At 39.8% G+C, this 19,015-nt stretch overlaps 1 protein-coding gene across 3 annotated transcripts; it reads left to right on the top strand.

Annotated features, from left to right (window-relative positions):
- Window positions 1-4: 4 nt before the first annotated feature.
- Window positions 5-18,789, top strand: LOC106957994 (homeobox-containing protein 1-like). 3 transcript variants are annotated; one of them, XM_015049635.1, is made up of 10 exons: window positions 5-175; window positions 6,268-6,759; window positions 7,733-7,818; window positions 7,918-8,028; window positions 8,108-8,264; window positions 9,544-9,626; window positions 9,749-9,844; window positions 11,582-11,670; window positions 11,765-11,848; window positions 12,463-18,789. In XM_015049635.1, the coding sequence occupies exons 2-10, from the start codon at window positions 6,269-6,271 to the stop codon at window positions 12,766-12,768; spliced, it is 1,503 nt and encodes a 500-aa protein (XP_014905121.1). In that variant the 5' UTR covers window positions 5-175; window position 6,268; the 3' UTR covers window positions 12,769-18,789. The 3 variants fall into 3 exon arrangements, with proteins under 3 accessions (XP_014905121.1, XP_014905120.1, XP_014905118.1); XM_015049634.1 differs by having other exon boundaries at window positions 11,579-11,670; XM_015049632.1 differs by having other exon boundaries at window positions 11,576-11,670.
- The last annotated feature ends 226 nt before the right edge of the window (window positions 18,790-19,015 follow it).

Raw genomic sequence — 19,015 nt, 5'->3', positions numbered from 1 at the left:
TATGGCGTCTGTCTGCCGGACAAAAGGCGAATCTGTCTGACGGCGGATTGAAACCCAATTAGAAGCAGGGGGGAGACATTTTGGGAAAACTGTGACAGTCCCCGAGTCTCTGCGCTCCGAGGCGGCAGATATATGATCAAACTAACATCTGTGGAGGCTCTCGGACTGGAATAAGGTGAGTGTTTCAGCTCTAACAACTGCTGTCTTCAAACGCTCCAGCTGCGGCTGCTAGCCCCGATGTATTTCCCCTTTTTTTCTCTCTCCCAGTAAGGTGATAACTGCAAACTCCTTAAAAAATCCCCAGAGCCGCGGGGTTTTCCTCGGCTGGTTAGTTTCACGCCTCCTATACGGTTTCAGCTGAATAAAACGGGACATTTTGACTTATTATCGGTATATATACAGTTTGTCGGTAGCCTAACGCAAAGTCAACTTTTTCTAACCATTGGTAAATGCTAATTACATCGTTCAGACGCGTGTTTTATGTGTAATTAAACAAAAATATATGTGCGAGGACATTTTTTTTTTTTTTTTGCGCAGACGTTTATGGTTAAGCAAGGCTTACGGAGTGTAACCCAGTGTACTTTTACGTAATTGGTCATGAAATTGATCATAATAAACCCCGCAACTTCTAGAGACACCCACAGTGTAACCTCTGGCCACTTTAAGCAGCGGTTGGTGTTTTTCTTGATGCGGTTTCAGCTGCGAGTCCGGTCGTAAAGACGATCTTTGCTTCCACATGTGTGCAGCAGAACACGCTCCCCATGCCACGTCTGGGTAAGAAGCCTGGACGGCCAGTTCACTGGGTTCAGCCCCTGCTGTACAGTTATTGTTTAACAAGTTTATGCTCTTCTTTTGGAGGAGAGATCGAGTTCAGCGGGCATCGAGTTATTTTTGGAGAAAAGCACACAGGATCCAAATGTCCCACACAGTCTCCGGGAAACTCTGGAAGATGAAGATTTAAATGTTTTCCAGGGCTTATTAAGGATGGTAAAATATAGTATGGGATGGTAAATATTTGTTTTCTATCCCGTTTGTTTAAAAGTTCTATTTTATCCATCGTTCCACGCAGCGGTGAGCATTTCATATCATGATGGGAATTTCGATTTATCCTAGATATATCGAAATTAACGATGTCTAAAAAAAACACCCCAAATCTGACAGTATTGTCAGAAATGTTGTTTATTATTTTATCCACTGTCTGTTTTAAATGAGCATAAATAAATATCAATATATTTAAAAATGTGATTAAAAGTAGTCACGCAATTTAAATCACACTTCTTTCACTTAGTGGATTTCTGAAGAAACCTATTCAAAAAAAATAATTGTGGCGCTATTGCAGTCACAGCCATATAGCTGTCTAAAAAATTAATAGTTTTTTAATGATCATTTTTATTCTTACAATAATATCACAAAATATTGTGATAAAATTCTAAGTCCCTATTGCCCACCCCAATTCCACCCATCATCTATTTATCCACCCACTTATGTTAAAATGGACTAAAAAGGAAAGCACGCTGGTAAATTGAGTCTGGAAAAGTACTTACTTTTGAGAGGAAAAGTGTGTAGAAAGCCTGAGGTCGGAATAGTGTGAAAGATTTGTGTGTGTGTGTGTGTGTGTGTGTAGGACTGAGGACTTATCAGACAGTGCTACAAAGTTATTTATTTTATTTTTATTTTAGTCTTGATTATTGTGTAATCCTCAGACAGAGGTCAACCTCATTAACTCGAATCACGACTAAAGCTTCGTCTCCCGAGCATCTCGCTTGTCGTTTTGAAATGCAGAGTTTTGAGCCGCTGGGTCAAAATATTCTGGCAGTGCGTGCACTTTCATGTAATCCCCACGCTGCTTTGGAGACACTTTATAAGAAGCTACCAGCGTCTTGTCAGCATTATAGGATTGACCCCGTCGTTGTCCGCACGCTTTGGCATCTGAGCCTCCCAGTCGGTTTCAGGCCGTCGTCTTGAGGAGTTTCTGAGGCTCAGACTAGTGCAGCCTGGAAACATCTGCACAAAGGAAGATGACTAAACATGTTCCTCACACTCTCTCTCAATGTCAGATCTACATCGGTCAAGCCACAAAGCCACACGTGGTTTTTGAAAAATCAATCTCAGATGAGCTGTAAATACGGTAGAATAAACCAGAGAAAAGAGATTATAATTAGAAAATATCAGCTTTCCAGTGTTGCAGAATTTTTCAAAAATATTTGTACTCCTTTAACTTGTCACATGTCAACCACAATGTGTTTTATTTGAGTCCTTTGCCATAGACAAACACAAAGTAGTGCATACTTGTGAAGGGTAAGAAAAGGAATACATGATTTTATTTTATTTTTTTTACATGTTAAAGTCTGTAAAGTGTGGCATGCATTTTCATCTGTTTAATCATGCAGAATAATAATCTGTAAAACCACCTTTTCCAGATTAGGTTGAATATGAATTTTCATGTCTTGTCAGATTCACACTTGGATTTAAGTTTGGACTTTGACATGACCATGTCTAATGCATGTATATAATTTGATCTAAACCACTCCATTGTAACTTTGTATGTTCCGACTCGCTGTCCTAGTTAAAGTTTAACATTCTCCCTGCAGTCTGAACTCTTTTTCACCCCGACACAGGATTCTCCTGTCTTTAGCTCCGTTAGCTCCTCTTTTCATCAACTTTTACTAGCATCCCCACAGCATAATGCTGCCACCACCTTGTTACTCCATGGCACTGTTTCATGATAGTTTTTACATGTTGGCTAAGACAATCTGTTTTCTACCGTGTTTCTTATATGTCTTGTGGCAAACTGTGAACTGTACTTATTTCAGTAATGGTTTCCTTCTTATCACTCTTACATAACGGCCATATTGGTTTGTTTTGTAAAATGAAATAATAAAAAAAAAAAGTTTGAAAATAACATTTTTCCATCCACCTCACAGTTATGCACTGTGAGGTGGATTGTGTCAGTCTGGCACATAAAAACCCAATAAAATCTGTAAAAGTTTGTCCATTGTACTGAGACACAATGCGAAGAGGTTCTAAGGTCTCAGTTCTTTTGCACGGCGTTGCAGCTGCTATTTTTAGTGCATATCTGTTGAGCCGTATCACCTTTTAAATCAGACCTGGAAGTAATTTAATGCAGATTGACAACGCGCATATTCCCTCATAAATAATTTACCAACACAAGCCCATTTTGCTGTAATTCTGCAGCTCTCTGTTATTTGTTTCAGTCTGATTTGATATACCATGAGTCATCCTCTGCAGCAGGAAGAGAAACTATGTAGCTTGGCTGCCAGAGATGTAAAATTTTCTTGGCATTTTTCCTAAGACATACACACACGCACACGCACTCACACACACACACACCCTCTATCTCCATTTCTTTTTATATGCGTCGATCTGCCTGCTGACTTTAATTTTCTTCTGTTGCCTGTTTCTTGTCTCTCTCTTTGCTCCAGAAAGAAACGCATTAAGACGGATGCGTTATCTCTTATTTCTGTTTATCTTACTCGGCTCCCTCCCCCTCCTGCCCCACCTCTAGCACAGACTGGCTTTGTTGTTATTATCAGGGCAGCTTTTCTTTTTTTCCCCCCCAGTTTAATTCAGTGACTGTATGCTTTAAGAGTCGAGGCACAACAAAAATACAACCAATGATTAGAATTTACATTTTTCAGGCTGAAGCTGCATCGAACTCGGGGTTCATTTTGCTTTTGAAATCATGGAACACAACACAGTAAGCACATACAGAACTGGGGCCATTTGCATAACGTTATATGATTACTGGGGTTGAAAACGTCTGCTCAGATAAAAGCCTGATTGAATCTGGAGGAATGCACTTCATATCTGGATAGCAGCTGCAGAGCGCTGTTCAAGAGGCTGCTCTGTGTGTGTGTGTGTGTGTTTTAGTTTGTAATGCTGCAGTTAAGAAGCTGACATGTAAATTTAAAGCAGTCATTCTTTGGTTTGTTTTATTAATGCGCAGTCTTCACTCCTCAAATCGTTATTGAGATTGTTTTTAATCGTTACATGCTGTATATTATGTTTCAGTCAGGTCGAACAGAGGGAGTGGACTATACTTTAAAGTTTTACTAAAGATTGACTTTGACTCTTCCATTGTAAGTCATGAATAGATCTAAGCCGGTCCACTACAGCTGTGGCTGTATGTTTAGGGTTGGTAGATGTAAACCCTTGGCTGAGTCTTGCGGGCTGGTTTTCAACCATTTAACATATCTCCTTCTAGTATTGTCCTGTGTTTTGTTCCATCAATTTTTTTACATAAACTCTGACCATCTACTTTGTCCCAGCTTGACAGAAGTATCCCCATATCATAGTGGGGATCATTTCTTCTCCTCTGACCCAATAAAGGAATACCTTGATATGTACCTACTTGTATGTTGTTAGTTGAAGCTTTTCAGCTTAGAATAATACATCTTTAGTCTCCTGGGTTTATTTGGATTTAATGGTTGACTGGTATAAACCAACACACCGACATACCTGGTGTTAGGCTTGTAGATTTAACTGATTGCTCCAAATTGCCTAAGAAGTTAGCGGTCGTCTCAACATTATGCTGCTGGAGGTGGCCATGAGAAGATGGGGAGCACTGATCAGCTTCGACTTGTTTTACTATAATATGGAGGCGGATCTTAATTCTTTTTTTTTCCTTTTACCTCGGGGTGCACCATTTGATCTGTCGGCCAGTCGATCGACCCCGATTTTCATACTTTTGGATGATCAGCGATCGGCGGATGCTTGAATGTGAGACCGGTTTTATTCACCGATCTTATGTACATTTAAATGGCTACAAAGCTGCTGCACTTAGCTACTTTTGTTTTGCACTACAAGAAAACCTAAAACTTAGGAAACTATATTAATGTCTTAAGCCAGAGGTTCCCAAACTGTGGGGCGCGCCCCCTAGGGGGGCCGCCATGTCTTTGCGGGGGGGCGCGGGAAGCCGTCTGGATGAAAAAAACAAAACAAAACATGAACACTGTATGTGCTGGGTTTTTACCTTAGAATGGCCAACTCGCTGTTATTCCTATGTCAATTTGATACAGTAGAGGCTTCCACACTTCCCATATCTGTGACCTCTGTCACTTTTATCAGCAGTTAAAACTGTTTAATCCATTGTTAACATGTTGTAACCTGTTTTTCCGAGCCGCCTTTAAACGCAACATGAGCGCTACGACGCTCGCGCTGGGTTTCCACCCGTGAAGGAGACCTGCTGCTGCTGGGCGGAGCTACGTAGGTTTGTGTTAGAATCACGGCAGCAAACCAGCAAAACGCAAATAAGTTTTCACAGTTTTCCCCCAAACTAACAGACTGAGTTGAGTAAAGCTGTTGGATGCAGGGGCGCAGAAGAAAAAGTTTGGGAACCACTGGCTTAAGCTATTTTGTAAAAGCTTGTGAGTTTGTGAAAGCAAAATACTTCTGTGCATTTTATTTTTGGTAAGAGACCCTAAAAAGGTCTGTAGTTAATTTATTGAGCAAGTTTTCTTTTTCAAGGAATTTATTTTATTTATTTATTTTTTTCCAGTTTAGCTAATTAGTAGTTTGGACAGAAATACTCTAAACGTTTCATGTACATTTGAGAGCATTGCCTCATGCACAATGCGCAGTTAAAATAAGTTTTTATTGTTTCATGGCACATTGAAAGTCTATATTGACTTGGGATGCACCAATGGGCGACCATGGCTCTGTGGGTAGAGTAGTTGTCTTGCAATCAGAAGGTTGTAGGTTCGATTCCAGCTTCCTCCTGCCACATGTCAATGTGCGTATCGGTGTATAAATGTGTGTGCAGATGAATGTGACTCTAGCGTAAAGGGCTTTGAGTGGTCAAAATGACTAGAAAAGTGCTGTACAAGTTCAGTCATTAATCAATATGAAAATTTGAGCCAGTATCGATATCCAATAATACTAATTTTATGACCCATAACCAATATATATATATTTATCTATATCGCATATATTTCCTCACCATTTTGACACCTTTGGAAAAAAACAACTCAAAGTAACAGCAACAAAATGGAAATAAACATGGGTTGTTGATACCTGCAGTTTTTTTTTCCAACATATCGGCAGATACCGATATGTTGAAATTACTCATATAGGCAGATACTGATGTTACTAGCAATATATCCCTAATTGTGACCTTATAGCATATGACAGGTTGTTAAAAAAATATCTGAATTGGTCGGTCAAGCTTTTTAAACGTTGGTGATTGGACAGAATACTGCAAATGGTGCGCTCCAACTTTGAACTCTTTCTAATCTTTATGTTTTCCAGGATGTTCCAGCAGAGTGAGGAGCCTCGCTTCACCATCGAACAGATCGATCTCCTCCAGAGGCTCCGACGGACCGGCATTACTCAGGTGGAAGTCCTCCACGCCCTTGACACTCTTGATCACCTGGACCGACAGAATGGCCACAAGCAGGCCCGCAAAGCTTCCTACCTGCCGCCCTCGTCTTCCTTGTCTTCCTCCAACTCTGTCTCTGCCTCTTCGTCCACCACTTCCGCCTCCACTCAGACGGTTTTTCCGGACAACCGACTCTCCCTGTCACCTGGCAACAATTTGGACACCGCCTCCCCGCCTCTGCCGGTCCCGACAGCCTCGCCGGTTGTTGTCCAGAATGGACTTGGCGCCGTCGCCAATGGGAAGCTTTCTCCGCCGCGGTTTCCTCTGGCGGTGGTCGGAGGCAGCGTGACTGCACCGGGTTTTGGGTTTGAGGCCAGTGAGGAAGACTTGGACCTGGATGATAAAGTGGAGTTCTTGATGAGGTAAGATGTGACCGGACTTAGGAGAAGACGAACCAATATCAAAAGAGAGCCAGATCAAAAGAAAACCAAATGTAGTCGTCTACATGGTATTGTTCTAAGAAGGACCAAATCCAAAAGTCTTTGATAAAAATAAAGTTTAAAAATGCAGTCTGAAAGAGATGAACAGTTCTAAAAGTATAGAACTGTTCATATTAAGTATATGGGTGATAAATCGATTTTATCGATTTTTATTGAATTTTTGATTGTTGAAGATTTCATTTTTAGAAAATCTGGATTTTTTTACCCCCACTAATTTACTCCTTCAGTTTCCATAATTCAGGCGGCCATCTTGTTTGTCAGATTCTATTTATTTGTTGGACTTTGAATTTAGGTCAACTTTTCAGACATTTTTACTTGTATAATTGTGTCCTTAATCTGCTAATATCATATAACTAATAATTAAACAAAAATATCCAGAGCCTAACCCTGGTACTCCGTCGTAGCATTGCTTTCTGATACTTACAGAAAGCAGTGATTGAAATAAAATCCACTTCTTGAATTTATATATATATATATATATATAGAGAGAGAGAGAGAGAGAGAGAGAGAGAGAGAGAGAGAGAGAGAGAGAGAGAGAGAGAGAGAGAGAATAAGCCACATCGCCCAGCCCTGATGGATAAAGCCGCATTCAGTCAGAGGCTCATATCAGTCTGAATCACAAACACACACATGCACACACACACACGGGTACTCTGATGCGTCTCATCTGCAGTCTGCAGCTGGGCCGCAGCATCTCGGTAGTATTGATTTGAAAATCTGTGAAGATGAATTCAAACTAGAGGCAGAGCAAACAACATTACTTTCAGACATTCACACACCCACACACGTTTTTACACACTGTTTCTGCTACCTGCATGCTATAAGTGTGAACTAATGTTCTCCTCTGATGTTGTAGATTTAGATAGGTTTTGTACTTTGTGGCTGTGTATTATAGGAGGGACAGCAGCGTGATCAAAGAGGAGATCAAGTCCTTCCTGGCGAACAGACGGATCTCCCAGGCCGTGGTTGCTCAGGTAACAGGTGAGTGTTGGTCCGACGAAACACTAGAGTTAAAAAACAAGCAAAAAACAAAAGTACTTGACGAGCCCTACCGAGTGACACGAAGTCGTCATCCTCCAGGGATCAGTCAGAGTCGGATCTCCCACTGGCTCCTACAGCAGGGGTCGGACCTCAGCGAGCAGAAGAAACGGGCCTTCTTTCGCTGGTACCAGCTGGAGAAGACGAACCCCGGTAACCATGTGTGAATAAGAACCTCCTTAATGTGGGTTTGGGTTAAACTTCTGCAAGCTAACAGTCTGCGTAACAACAGGCGCCACTCTGGCCATGCGGGCGGCCCCGCTGGCTCTGGAGGATATGATGGACTGGCACCAGACCCCGCCCCCGTTCGCCTCGGCCCCCGGGGGCTTCCGGCTGAGACGGGGCAGCAGATTCACCTGGAGGAAGGAGTGTCTGGCTGTCATGGAGAGGTGGGCAACAAAAGCAAGATTTTACATTAGCTTGTGCTTCCTGTTGGAAGCCATGTAAACGTCCATATAAACGTACAGCCGTATTCAATAAATTAGAATATACGACCCAGTGAAGCTCATTTATCAGATTGAAAATGGTCAAGTTCAGCAGGTATTAAACTTAATTTTCATTAAGGTTACAGTTCTGTACTGAAACTGTTTTTTGGTAATGTTCTAATTTTAAAGTCTTGTCTTTATTAAATGTAAGCAAAAAATCATTATAATTAACAGAAATAAATCAAACTCCATCTGTGTGTAATTACTCTGTAATGTGTTTCACTGAGTGATAAAGTTCCTACAATAAATTAACTTTTCAATAATATTCAATGGATAAAAAAACTGCGAGCCACCATTGACTACCGTTGGTTTCAGCTGTCAAGTTGTCAGCATAATGCGCTTAATATTAATGTACGGCTGATGTATAAAAGAAAAAAGGATGCAGTGCTTTGCTACTAATTACCAACATATCAACAACTAGATAACAAGGACCAAGGGTATCACATTTCACAGGTCAGAGAAAACTTTTAATAAAAAAAATGACTTGGGTGAGAGAAGTAGATCAGCTATGCTAGCTTGACTTTGACAACTTTAACACATAGATGTGCTGCGGGACTCGGTTTGTTTTGGTTCAGTAAAATAAAAAAAGGCGACCCTCACACCGACTCTGTGACAGACCATCAGGTGTTTAAATTAGCTAATATCAGCCACCGCGGTGTTCATACGATCACTTCTATAATCGCAAAATAAACATCGAGCCTATAATATAATGGACTGGATGATTTTTGTGTGGGAAACGTTTGCGTGTTTTTTAGTGTTGAATCCTGTGGAGGTATTGTCAGTCAGTCGCTATGGCAACAGGTCTGTGTGTAGCATAGCCGACACAGAGAGCGTGAAATACAAAGAATAGGAGTGATTTTGAGTGGTTCAAGGGTTTTTCTGCGTTTTTTTTTTCCTTTGCTGAGGCATACTTCACTGAATTAATAATACCTACATCTCCAGGTTTCATTTTGTTAACAGCATTGATCGACCACAGCAGTCCGGCTGTGGATGGCATGTTAAAGAATCGTCTTTGTGCCATTCAGCGTTGTGCGCAAGCGCCAAATTTGCCACTATAAACTTTAACATGCAACATGTCTATATATTCAAGTCTGTGGCTGTGCTGTGACATGTGAGAAAGTTTACTGATTACAGGTGCAGTTAAAGGAATTTGCCTGTAATGAATGTGATTATGTATAAACAGCTACTTCAGTGATAACCAGTATCCCGACGAAGCCAAGAGGGAGGAGATTGCCACTGCCTGCAATGCTGTCATTCAAAAACCAGGTATTATTTTCCCCACTTTTATTTACCACAAACGGTTCGACTGCATCATACTTTGTATTGTAATCGTGGAGACAATGAAGCAGGCAGTTCACAGGTCACATGTCTCTGTGTGTGTGTGGCAGGAAAGAAGCTGTCTGATTTGGAGAGAGTTACGTCTCTCAAGGTCTACAACTGGTTCGCCAACCGCCGTAAAGACATCAAGAGGCGTGCCAACATAGGTAATGTTTACTTCTGTGTTTGTATTAGATGCTCATGCATTTATACTAGAGTACACTACATTTTAGATGTTATCTAGTTTTCAAACTGTTGAGATTTTACTATTTTTATTTAAAAAAATTTATAATATTACTAATCATTTTATTGAAATGTATTTATTTATTTTACAGACAGTGCATTTTAATAACATTTAGCAGAGTTAGCCAGAAGGCTATTTTTCACCGACAGTCCTCAAACAGTTGGTAAAAGTCACCATAAAGAAATAAAAGTAAAGCTTCAAAATCACATAAATAAAATAACAACGACAATGCACTTAGTAAAAATACTAAAAACTACAATGCACATAAAAAACACATAGACGAATGGCCAGGCAAGATGACAGCAGAGGGGAGCAAGAGCAGTTCTAAATGTAAGTTAATCAAAATTATACAATATTATATTATTATTATATCATATAATATTATATATATTTTTAATTTCTATCACACTTTACATGTAAATTTTAAAGTGCTAAAATGACATTAAAATATGTGAAATCTTATGTTTAATAATCCCCTCATCCATTTTAAAATAGCAATCTGTGAACAAATGTATACATCAGTTCAAAAATATCATTTGATTAAATATTGACATAACTCATCATCTAAGGATATTCAATTTGTCATTGTGGATGGTGATGCTGTGGGCAGGAAGGGTTTCTGGTAGCAGTCAGTCTTTCATCAAATCTGAAGAAGCCTCTGACTGAAGACTGTATGGCAGCCTCATGACCATCATGATATCCTAACAGCTCAATTTCAGGGCAGCAGAGACAATATTCCACAGTATCATGTTCTGGATGAAACATCTAGCTCTGCTAACCCGCCTCATTTGCTTTTGCCACTCCTGTTGAAACCTGTGTCTGGCTGTTTGGTTAGAAAGCTGAGCATTTCTTTGGCCCTGCTCTGCATCCATGCAGCCTGATTTTCAATTCGTCTGAGTTCTGGGGTCATAGTTCAGGTATTATTTAAGCTTTTTAGAAGCTAATCATCATCTCCCAGTTGTAAAAAAAAAATAAATAAAAATTATCCCCTTTGGTTTTCCAGCTGCACAGCATCCAAACCAGAGGAGATAATTGTCCAAACCTGCAATGACTTACACTAACACCAGCGCAATTCTAGAAAAACCTCAAGTTTAAAAATCTTAACTCCACGTGTCAAAAAGTCTTAAATATGTCCAGCTTTATTTTTGTACCCTGTCTTAAATCAGGTTTAGATATGATTTAGAGCTGTGCTGAATATTTTGGGCATTACATTAATACACTGTGACCAAACGCCAAAGCAATTAGCCCCCTCAAACATTCCTCCTTCCCCACAGACCTGTGAAATAATTCTGCCCCCTTATAAAATGTGAATGTAAGCAATTAAATCCAATAGTTGTTTAAAACATGCCATTAACATCTAAAGCTCGCTATATACTGAAGGGAGGTGTTGAAAGCTAGAAAAACACTCGAGTCACAAGCCAGAGCTGGAAAACCTCAGTTTAGGTTGTATTTAACTTAATTCCACTATAAAGTTAGGAAAATATCACCTATTGTGTAACTCACATGCATGTGTAACATTTGAGAAGCTGACTGAACATTCTCGAAACCCTGGTTGGTCTTTTAGAGCCGGCGCTCCCCTCGCCTGCACGCCCGCCGTTTACTTTTGCCGCTCGTTCAGCTTTGATATGCTATGATAAGGTTTGTGTTTTTGAAGAAGCAGCCATCTTAGAGAGCCATGGCATCGAGGTCGAAAGTCCAGGAGGCCAGTCCAACGGCGACGAGGTGGACGGCAACGACTTCCCTGACCAGGTGAGCTGGACCTGCACAGCGAGTTAACTTCACGCACAATCCATGGCACCGCCATGTTTAATGCAGCGTGTTATTAACCTGTTGCGTGTTGCAGGGTTGCGACGTGTCCCTGTTTGACAAGAGAGCTTCAGCCAGGCAGTTTGCTTTCAGTCGAGCTGACCTGTCCTCTCCCACCCAGGTAACTATTGGGGAATTCACTAGAATATAAAGACTCTTTAAAAAGAAAAGATGAGCAATTTGTTATAAGAATAACACACAGAGCAGTAACTAACCCAAAACGGTACAAAAATATGCATATTTTGCATTCAAGATAAAAACAGAAATATTTGTAAATATGTTCCACCTTGAACTCGAGTGGCACAGTTTGAGCTTCGCCTGATTCAAATTCTGTAAAAAAGACAAATAAAATTGAGCACATTTTGCAGTTATTAAAAACATAAAGAGAGCAACACTACACTGTATCAGTGTTAAGTTGAGCTTTTCATGTTAATGTAACAAGTATTTTTGTAGCTGCAGATGCATCCCTTGCTACAAATGATCTATTGTTCACCGAAGGAATGCGGTGTTATAGTTTAGGCAATAAAATGTTTTTCTTATTTAAAAAAAAAGAGTTGTTGTTTTCTTATTTGCATCTTCTAACATTGTAAAGTGGCTAAGCAGAAAAATCTGCAGAACATGCCTTTTTGTTTGATAGGATTAATTGATTTAGTAAACGAATCATTAGTTACTGTCCTGGTAAACAAACAATCCCGACGTCTGCTGACCGTCTTCCTAACGTTTCCCCTTCATCAGGTTCCGCCGCAGCTGCCCAGCTGGTTTTCCGCCCTGGCCAGGGGAGGCCAGCGGGGCGCCTCGCTGATCGGCCGCTCCCTCCTGTCGGGGGCGGGCTCTCAGGCAGAAGGATCCAGAATGACGGGCGCGTCCTGGTCCCCCCCGTCCCCGTCCCTCCAGGACGACCCCGGCCTCCACGTCGTGCTCTCCGAACCGCAGGACCCGGCGACGTCGGAGAAGACGGCGGCCGGCCGCGGCAGCCCGGCCTCGGCCAATCAGGTGGACGCAGGGAATCAGATCAAGACGGAAAGCGTGGATGACGACTGACGGAGGGGAAAACCGTCAGACGCTGGAGCTGTCAAAACAGGTGTCCATTATATGCAAGCAGATTTTATAGGAATGTTATAAGTGAACAAAAAGACCAAACGTTGTGTAAAACTCCAACCCTGAGATACCTCCCAACCCTACCTCCAACCACCAACCTACTCTGCTACACTCGTTAATAGTGCTGTTAATAGTGTAATATGATGATAACGACGAACCTTTATACGTTAGCCGTCTCTGGCGAGATTCAAACCTGCGTCTCAAATCAGATCCTGCAAAGGAAAGTCGGCTTTTCGGAAAACCTCCGGCTCCGACGCTCCCAGGGAAACGGCCCTAATGTTCCCGGGCGATTTCTTTGCTGGGTTGTTTTTGATTGGAGATCGGTTTAAATCTTCCCCAGATGGCCGTCCAGCGGGACATGAAGCCTCGTGTGCGGGCTTCCGTAGAAGACCGCATCGCTCACAGCAGGGCTACGCTGTATTTGGCTTGGGAATCAAATGCTTTCAGGGGTCTTGCACTGTGATTTCAACTGAACAGCCTCAGTGTATAGGAATATAAAAATGAGCTTCATGTTTTTCTTTTCTTTTTTTTTTTTCTTTTCTTATTTTTACTGAATCTTTTATGGTGATCATCGTCGCATTTCCACGCCAGATTTCTGGCAGATGAATCCGTGTAGGCACAGAACAAGCTTGAGGTTGCAGCAGTTTTTATGATAATGAAAAGTAATTATCTTCAGAGAGGCAGAAGCAGAATAAACCCCTCAACCCCACAGAGTAAGCTTAATATATAATGGCTAAAATGGCTATAAAATATAGACACATTTAAAGAGCATCTTGGTTTGCTATGTCTTTGCAATATATTCACAACCCTTGAAGCTTTTCATGTTTTGTCAGATTACAACCACTATATTTAATGTTTTTTTATTGGGGTTTTAATGCACCGATTTAAAAATTTGGGCCAATATTGATGTCTGATATTAATAATGCTGCTGTGGCCGATAAACGATATTAGCCAATATTTATATGTCAGGCTTACTGAGCTCAGGGCGCTTAGCAAGTCATGCTATCCCACCACGTTTTTGAGGTAAAACATGTTTATAATTGACAAGAAATTTGAAAATATAACTTGATAGTTATGCGTTATTGGAAGACTGGAAAATTAATACCTAAACACCAACTATAAGGTCTTTTAAAAAAGGCAATCATTAAAAAAATATAAATAAATTAATTAACAATGTTACTCCTGGTGGGGGCATAAGTAAAGCCTGGTGGCCCGCCAGGCTTATGGTACACTGAGGGAAACCCTGTATTTCATGACGTCGCTCTGAGTCCAGAGCATAGATTGGACTGAGTAGGTCTACCCTTATGGATGAGGCACATCATCACAGATATCCTGATTTTTTTTTTTTTTTTTTTTTCCCCCAATACCAGAACAGGGTAGTGGCAGTGTCGTGCTCTGGTTTTGTTTGTTTGTTTTTTCTCTCCAGGAACAGGGAAGTCGATCAGAGTTGCTCATTACACTACATAAGATACCCCATAAATATTCTGCTATTTGTCAACCAACACAGTGTAAAACAAAAAGATCATGGGATGTGAATACTTTTGCAAGGCAACGCATAAAATGTAACGCTAAATATAGTTTGAACATTTTTTCACTGACTTTAAAGAAAGAAAAACCGCTTTCCTATTTTAGAGTCTAACTTCAGATTCAGTGCTTTATGATTTTTTTTATTTTCTTCAGCTGATCTGAGAGACTTTTTTTAATGCACTGCTTCCACATGCCCATCAGAAACTAAATAGGAATTTAAGCTGCTTCAAAAACAGCTGCTCAGAGCATTTTAAGGTTATAAATTTAAGCGATATTTATGAACGTGGTATTCAGTAGATATAAAAAAAAAAACACTTCAGTATTCACTTCTTAGATTTTATTGCGACTCAAAGAAAGCCAAAACTACAAACGTTTGTATATAATATAGCCATGTAAAGCGACTTTTCAAGTTCGATCGGTTATTATTTATTCATTTTGTATCCGAGAATGATTGATCACTGTGAGATCTGCCTTCGACGTAGACGAGTCGGTCGGGATGGACTCAGCCCGTTTTAGAAGCTACAAATGAAAAGCGAGCTGAAAACGTACACAAACCGTGTAAGTAGGTGTGCGCGCACACACCCATATGGTATACTTTATGTAACAATATATAGACATATAAGCATCTATCGAGAGGAACTATCAGCCTGAGTGAGTGTTGTCGGTGAAAGGTGCGTGGAACATTAGCCAAAGTATTGAGTTTTATTATCGGTGTATTTTTGACGTGTGTTATAGTTACGGATGGCTCTAAACAACCGAGACATACTAATCAAAACGGCACATCAGATGTGTCAAATAATCATGTGAATTACGTCATCTTCCTATTTTTGTTTAACTTTAATTTTTCTTTTTTTGGTATATCTGTGCTTCCTCTGGGTATGCCATGTGTTTTAAACACATACTGCCACAAATTAGTTGTATTATTTTTTTTGTTTTGTTTTAGTGACACTTTATTAAATACGATGGTGCTTCGAGTCCCAGCTGTTTGTAACTTTTAGTGGTCACTTTGAGTGAACGATAGAGCAGCAGCAGGAAGAGAAAAGTAATGGTTGCTAACCTCCCTCAGTTTCTCTCTCCGGTTTACTCCACCGATGAATGCCATCAAATCAACGACACTGAGAAGCGCTCTTCAGCTCTTCAAAACGTATATTGAAAAAATAAAGTTTAATATAATATCTGAACGTACAGCCATTGTGGAAGTCTGTCATATTTTTAGCTTCTTGTCTAACATTGAGTCCACTCTTACTGAATATGCAGCTTACCAGTTAGTTTAAAACCCTGCATTTTTTTAATGACCACCAGAGGGCAGATGTGGGTGAAGCGACGCCCAAAACAAGGTGGAAACATTTTATTATGGTGTCATTGTAACAAATGATGAGGAGTGAGCTCATTATGAAAAAGTGCAACACTATGAAGAACAAAAATACATAATAATACTGTTAACAGAGTTGCTTTTTCCTTCCGAAATAGATATTCATTAGAAATATTATACGTCTGAAGCTGTCTGGCCGGGGAAGTTATGGTCACTGGTTGGTTGTTAACATCAAGTCAAGATGTTTTAGCAAGTTATTAACCGTTAACAAAACTACAAACAAAACCAGCAGAGACAAACAACAGTGTTACTGGTTTAAAGTCACTGCTACATAACTAGATCCTCATAACTTTAAAAAAGAGAAGTTTTTTTTTTTTTTTAATAATTGAGTCTTGTTGCCAATAAGAACGGAAATTTCAAGCTCCAGTTGCAATGAAAACAGAGCTCATTTTTGCTTTAATGACCCGGTTGCTACAGGGGACCATTTTATGATTCTTTCCAAACACCCAAACACTGCTATAGCTCACAGATGTATGCTCACTTAGGTTGTTTTTGTGACTGGAGCGCTTTGTGGTGGTTGGTAAACAACTCGGCGCTTGACCTAACAGAGCAAAGTAGTAGTGAAGGGGAAGCCCACCCAGCTGTGCGCCGATCATTTGGCAGTCGGCTAAAAAAGGCATGAAAAGGTCAGAATACTAAATGTGGGCTAGACTTCTACTTGGCTCCTATTTTTATTTTTATGGGAGCTCCAAATTGTTCCTGACCTTTTTAAAAAGTCCTACATCCACCACCGCCGGGATAAAACATTTGGTTTGGGTTAAAGTGCGATACAGCTGGCCTGAATCATTATCGTCTCTGCACCAAGGGATTCATAAGTGAAAGTAAACTGGGTTTTACCAACGGCAACTTGAGCAAGAAAACAGATGTAAAATGCTAGGTGGTTCTGCAATGAGTTAGAAGTTATACGAATATAGTCCTAGTTTATAACTGAAGTGGTGACTTACTTTAAATAATGAGCTAAGAACTTTAACGATTTAATAATAGACTGGGAGGTAAGCCAGTTTGGGTTGGAAAAAAGTAGCAAATTTTACTGGAAATGCACCGATTATTCAGCCAGAGATCAAATCGGCTGATCCAATAGGAAAAAAAACCAAACTTTTTATTTCCCCCCTAATCATCAATAAAACACGTCAAAAATAAAAACTCCCATCATTAAAACTCCCAGATGGACTTTTTGTGTTTAGCTAAAAGTAGACAAATATTAGAAGCTAACAATTTTAAGAAATAATGGATAGTTTTAGAATTACTTTACTTTGTTGAATCAAAATGATGACCACTGTCAAAGAATCTTCAATACATTTTTATTAGATAAAAATGTTTAAAAAATCCAAATAAATTCAAATCAGAATCAGCAGGTAAAGTGGAAATCGCTTCATTTCTAGTTTTAGCAAGTCTTAGTTTTTGTATTTTGATTATTATCTGTTTTATTATGTTTTTGAGCAAACAGGCTTCTATAATGGCTGTACATTCAAAGCAGTTCATTGTTTTTCAGTGATGTAAAGGCTAACTTCTTATTTTAGAGTTAAACATTGACACGGATACCTCAGACACTCCCCGTCAGCTAGAAGCTACTCCTCAAACGTTACTCTGCTGCTGCTGCTTCCACTTTTTTCAGACTTTTAAAAGAAAACCAGATCAGAGAACGGTCTTGCTGTCGGAAAGCTGTGATGAAGTTCTTTAAAAAAAAAAAAAAAAATGATATGTGATGTTAGGGGAAACCGCTTCTCCAAGTAGGTTCAATAAATATAAAACTGATCGTAAAGGGAAGTTCTACTCCAGTCAATGAGTTGTTCAAATCCTTCCTAATTTGGGAGATTTTAGCACGAATCTTCAGTGTTTTTGGTGACGGATTGTTGGATTGTTTCCATTTTTATGACAGCAGAGCTGTCTGTCTTTGCTTTAAGCGTTAGTGGCATTATCAGTTATGTAGTTCTCTGTCATCTTTTGTTTATTATTATTTACACCAAAAACCCTTTTTTGTGTTTAAATCTGCTTAGCAGAAACCTTTGTGAAAGGAAGCTAGTCGTTAGTTTAGGATAAAATCTGCTGTCATGAGATTATTTGAATCATTTCATTCGCTGCCTATGTGGCAGACTTACTGGGTCTGGTGTTGCCATTTTGAAATTATTCAAACTAAAGTTGTAAAGGACATGTACTGTATCTGTTGTAAACAGGAGAGGACGACATGAAAGGGATCTGAGGAAACTGGTTTTAGGTTAAAGGATCTTTCCTCATCGTGTTAAAAAAAACAAACGAGTGGATTGTTCATTCAGAACACATTGTGTTGCAGAAATAGACAAATTACTGATTTGTTTGCCAGTATTTAAAATAAGCTATCCCCCCCTTGTCCTTCCCCATCGGTTTCCTATTTTCAGCCTCAATCTGTTTTCATTGTGTTGATTTAGGTTCTGTGTCCTGATGACCGTTTTGTGCCAGAACGTGATGTAATCACTGAGTTGTTGTGAAAAGAAAACCCACTTCCAGAGGTTTTTGCTCTTCCAGTTCTGTCTGATCTGTATTGATGTTTGTCGAGTCTCCTTTTTTTTTTTTTTCCCTCATTTGTACAAATGCAGGTCAACATCTGCCTTCAATCATGTTTGTTTCTGAATATTCTTCAGATGAAAACAGTTTTCTACATGTACATCTTTCATGCGGTTGTCATTTACTGTGTACTCTCCAGCCTTAAATCTTCTCATCCCATTAGCCAGGGACTGGAAACGCTACACTTCTTCTAGCAGTTTTAGAAAATAACGATGGTGATCTCCATCGGTCTGGCAATAAGCTCTTTCAACACATCTCTGTAAAACAAAAATATCAAACCTCAACTGGATGGATGTTGGATCAGTTTTTTTTTATTTTTATTTTTTTAAATCCCCTTGTTCATTTCTATTTCAAGATTTAGTGCCTTTTTTGGACGAGTAGACTGTTGTGTAATTGCTATGTAGAAAATCTACATATGCCTTTTGTTACTTTTTCATCTGTTCAATAAACCTTGATTTGTTATTTTTAAGGTGTGTTTTTATCGATATTCTATTTACAAGGGAATAAAAGCTGATCAGACTCGATGCTCTGTGTCTCTGCATTTCTTACTTGGTACGTAGAATAGCTGTAGCTAAAGTCAGCTGGACGGAGAGCAGCCGTGAAATAACATTCTTGATTTTGACCAGGTCATTTCAACACATACACAAGCTTCGATCTGAAACCATTCCATTTTAGCTGTGGGCCTGGCAGAGTCTTCACCTCAGTCTCAATTTTGTCATCACTTGTGAAATTGACCCTGATGAAGAAACG

This window comes from Poecilia latipinna, unplaced genomic scaffold, assembly GCF_001443285.1.
Source record: "Poecilia latipinna isolate Pla-1442-1.1 unplaced genomic scaffold, P_latipinna-1.0 Scaffold954, whole genome shotgun sequence".
Taxonomy (NCBI): domain Eukaryota; kingdom Metazoa; phylum Chordata; class Actinopteri; order Cyprinodontiformes; family Poeciliidae; genus Poecilia; species Poecilia latipinna.
Note: the sequence above shows the minus strand (reverse complement) of the source record. Positions and strands in the feature narration are given on the sequence as shown.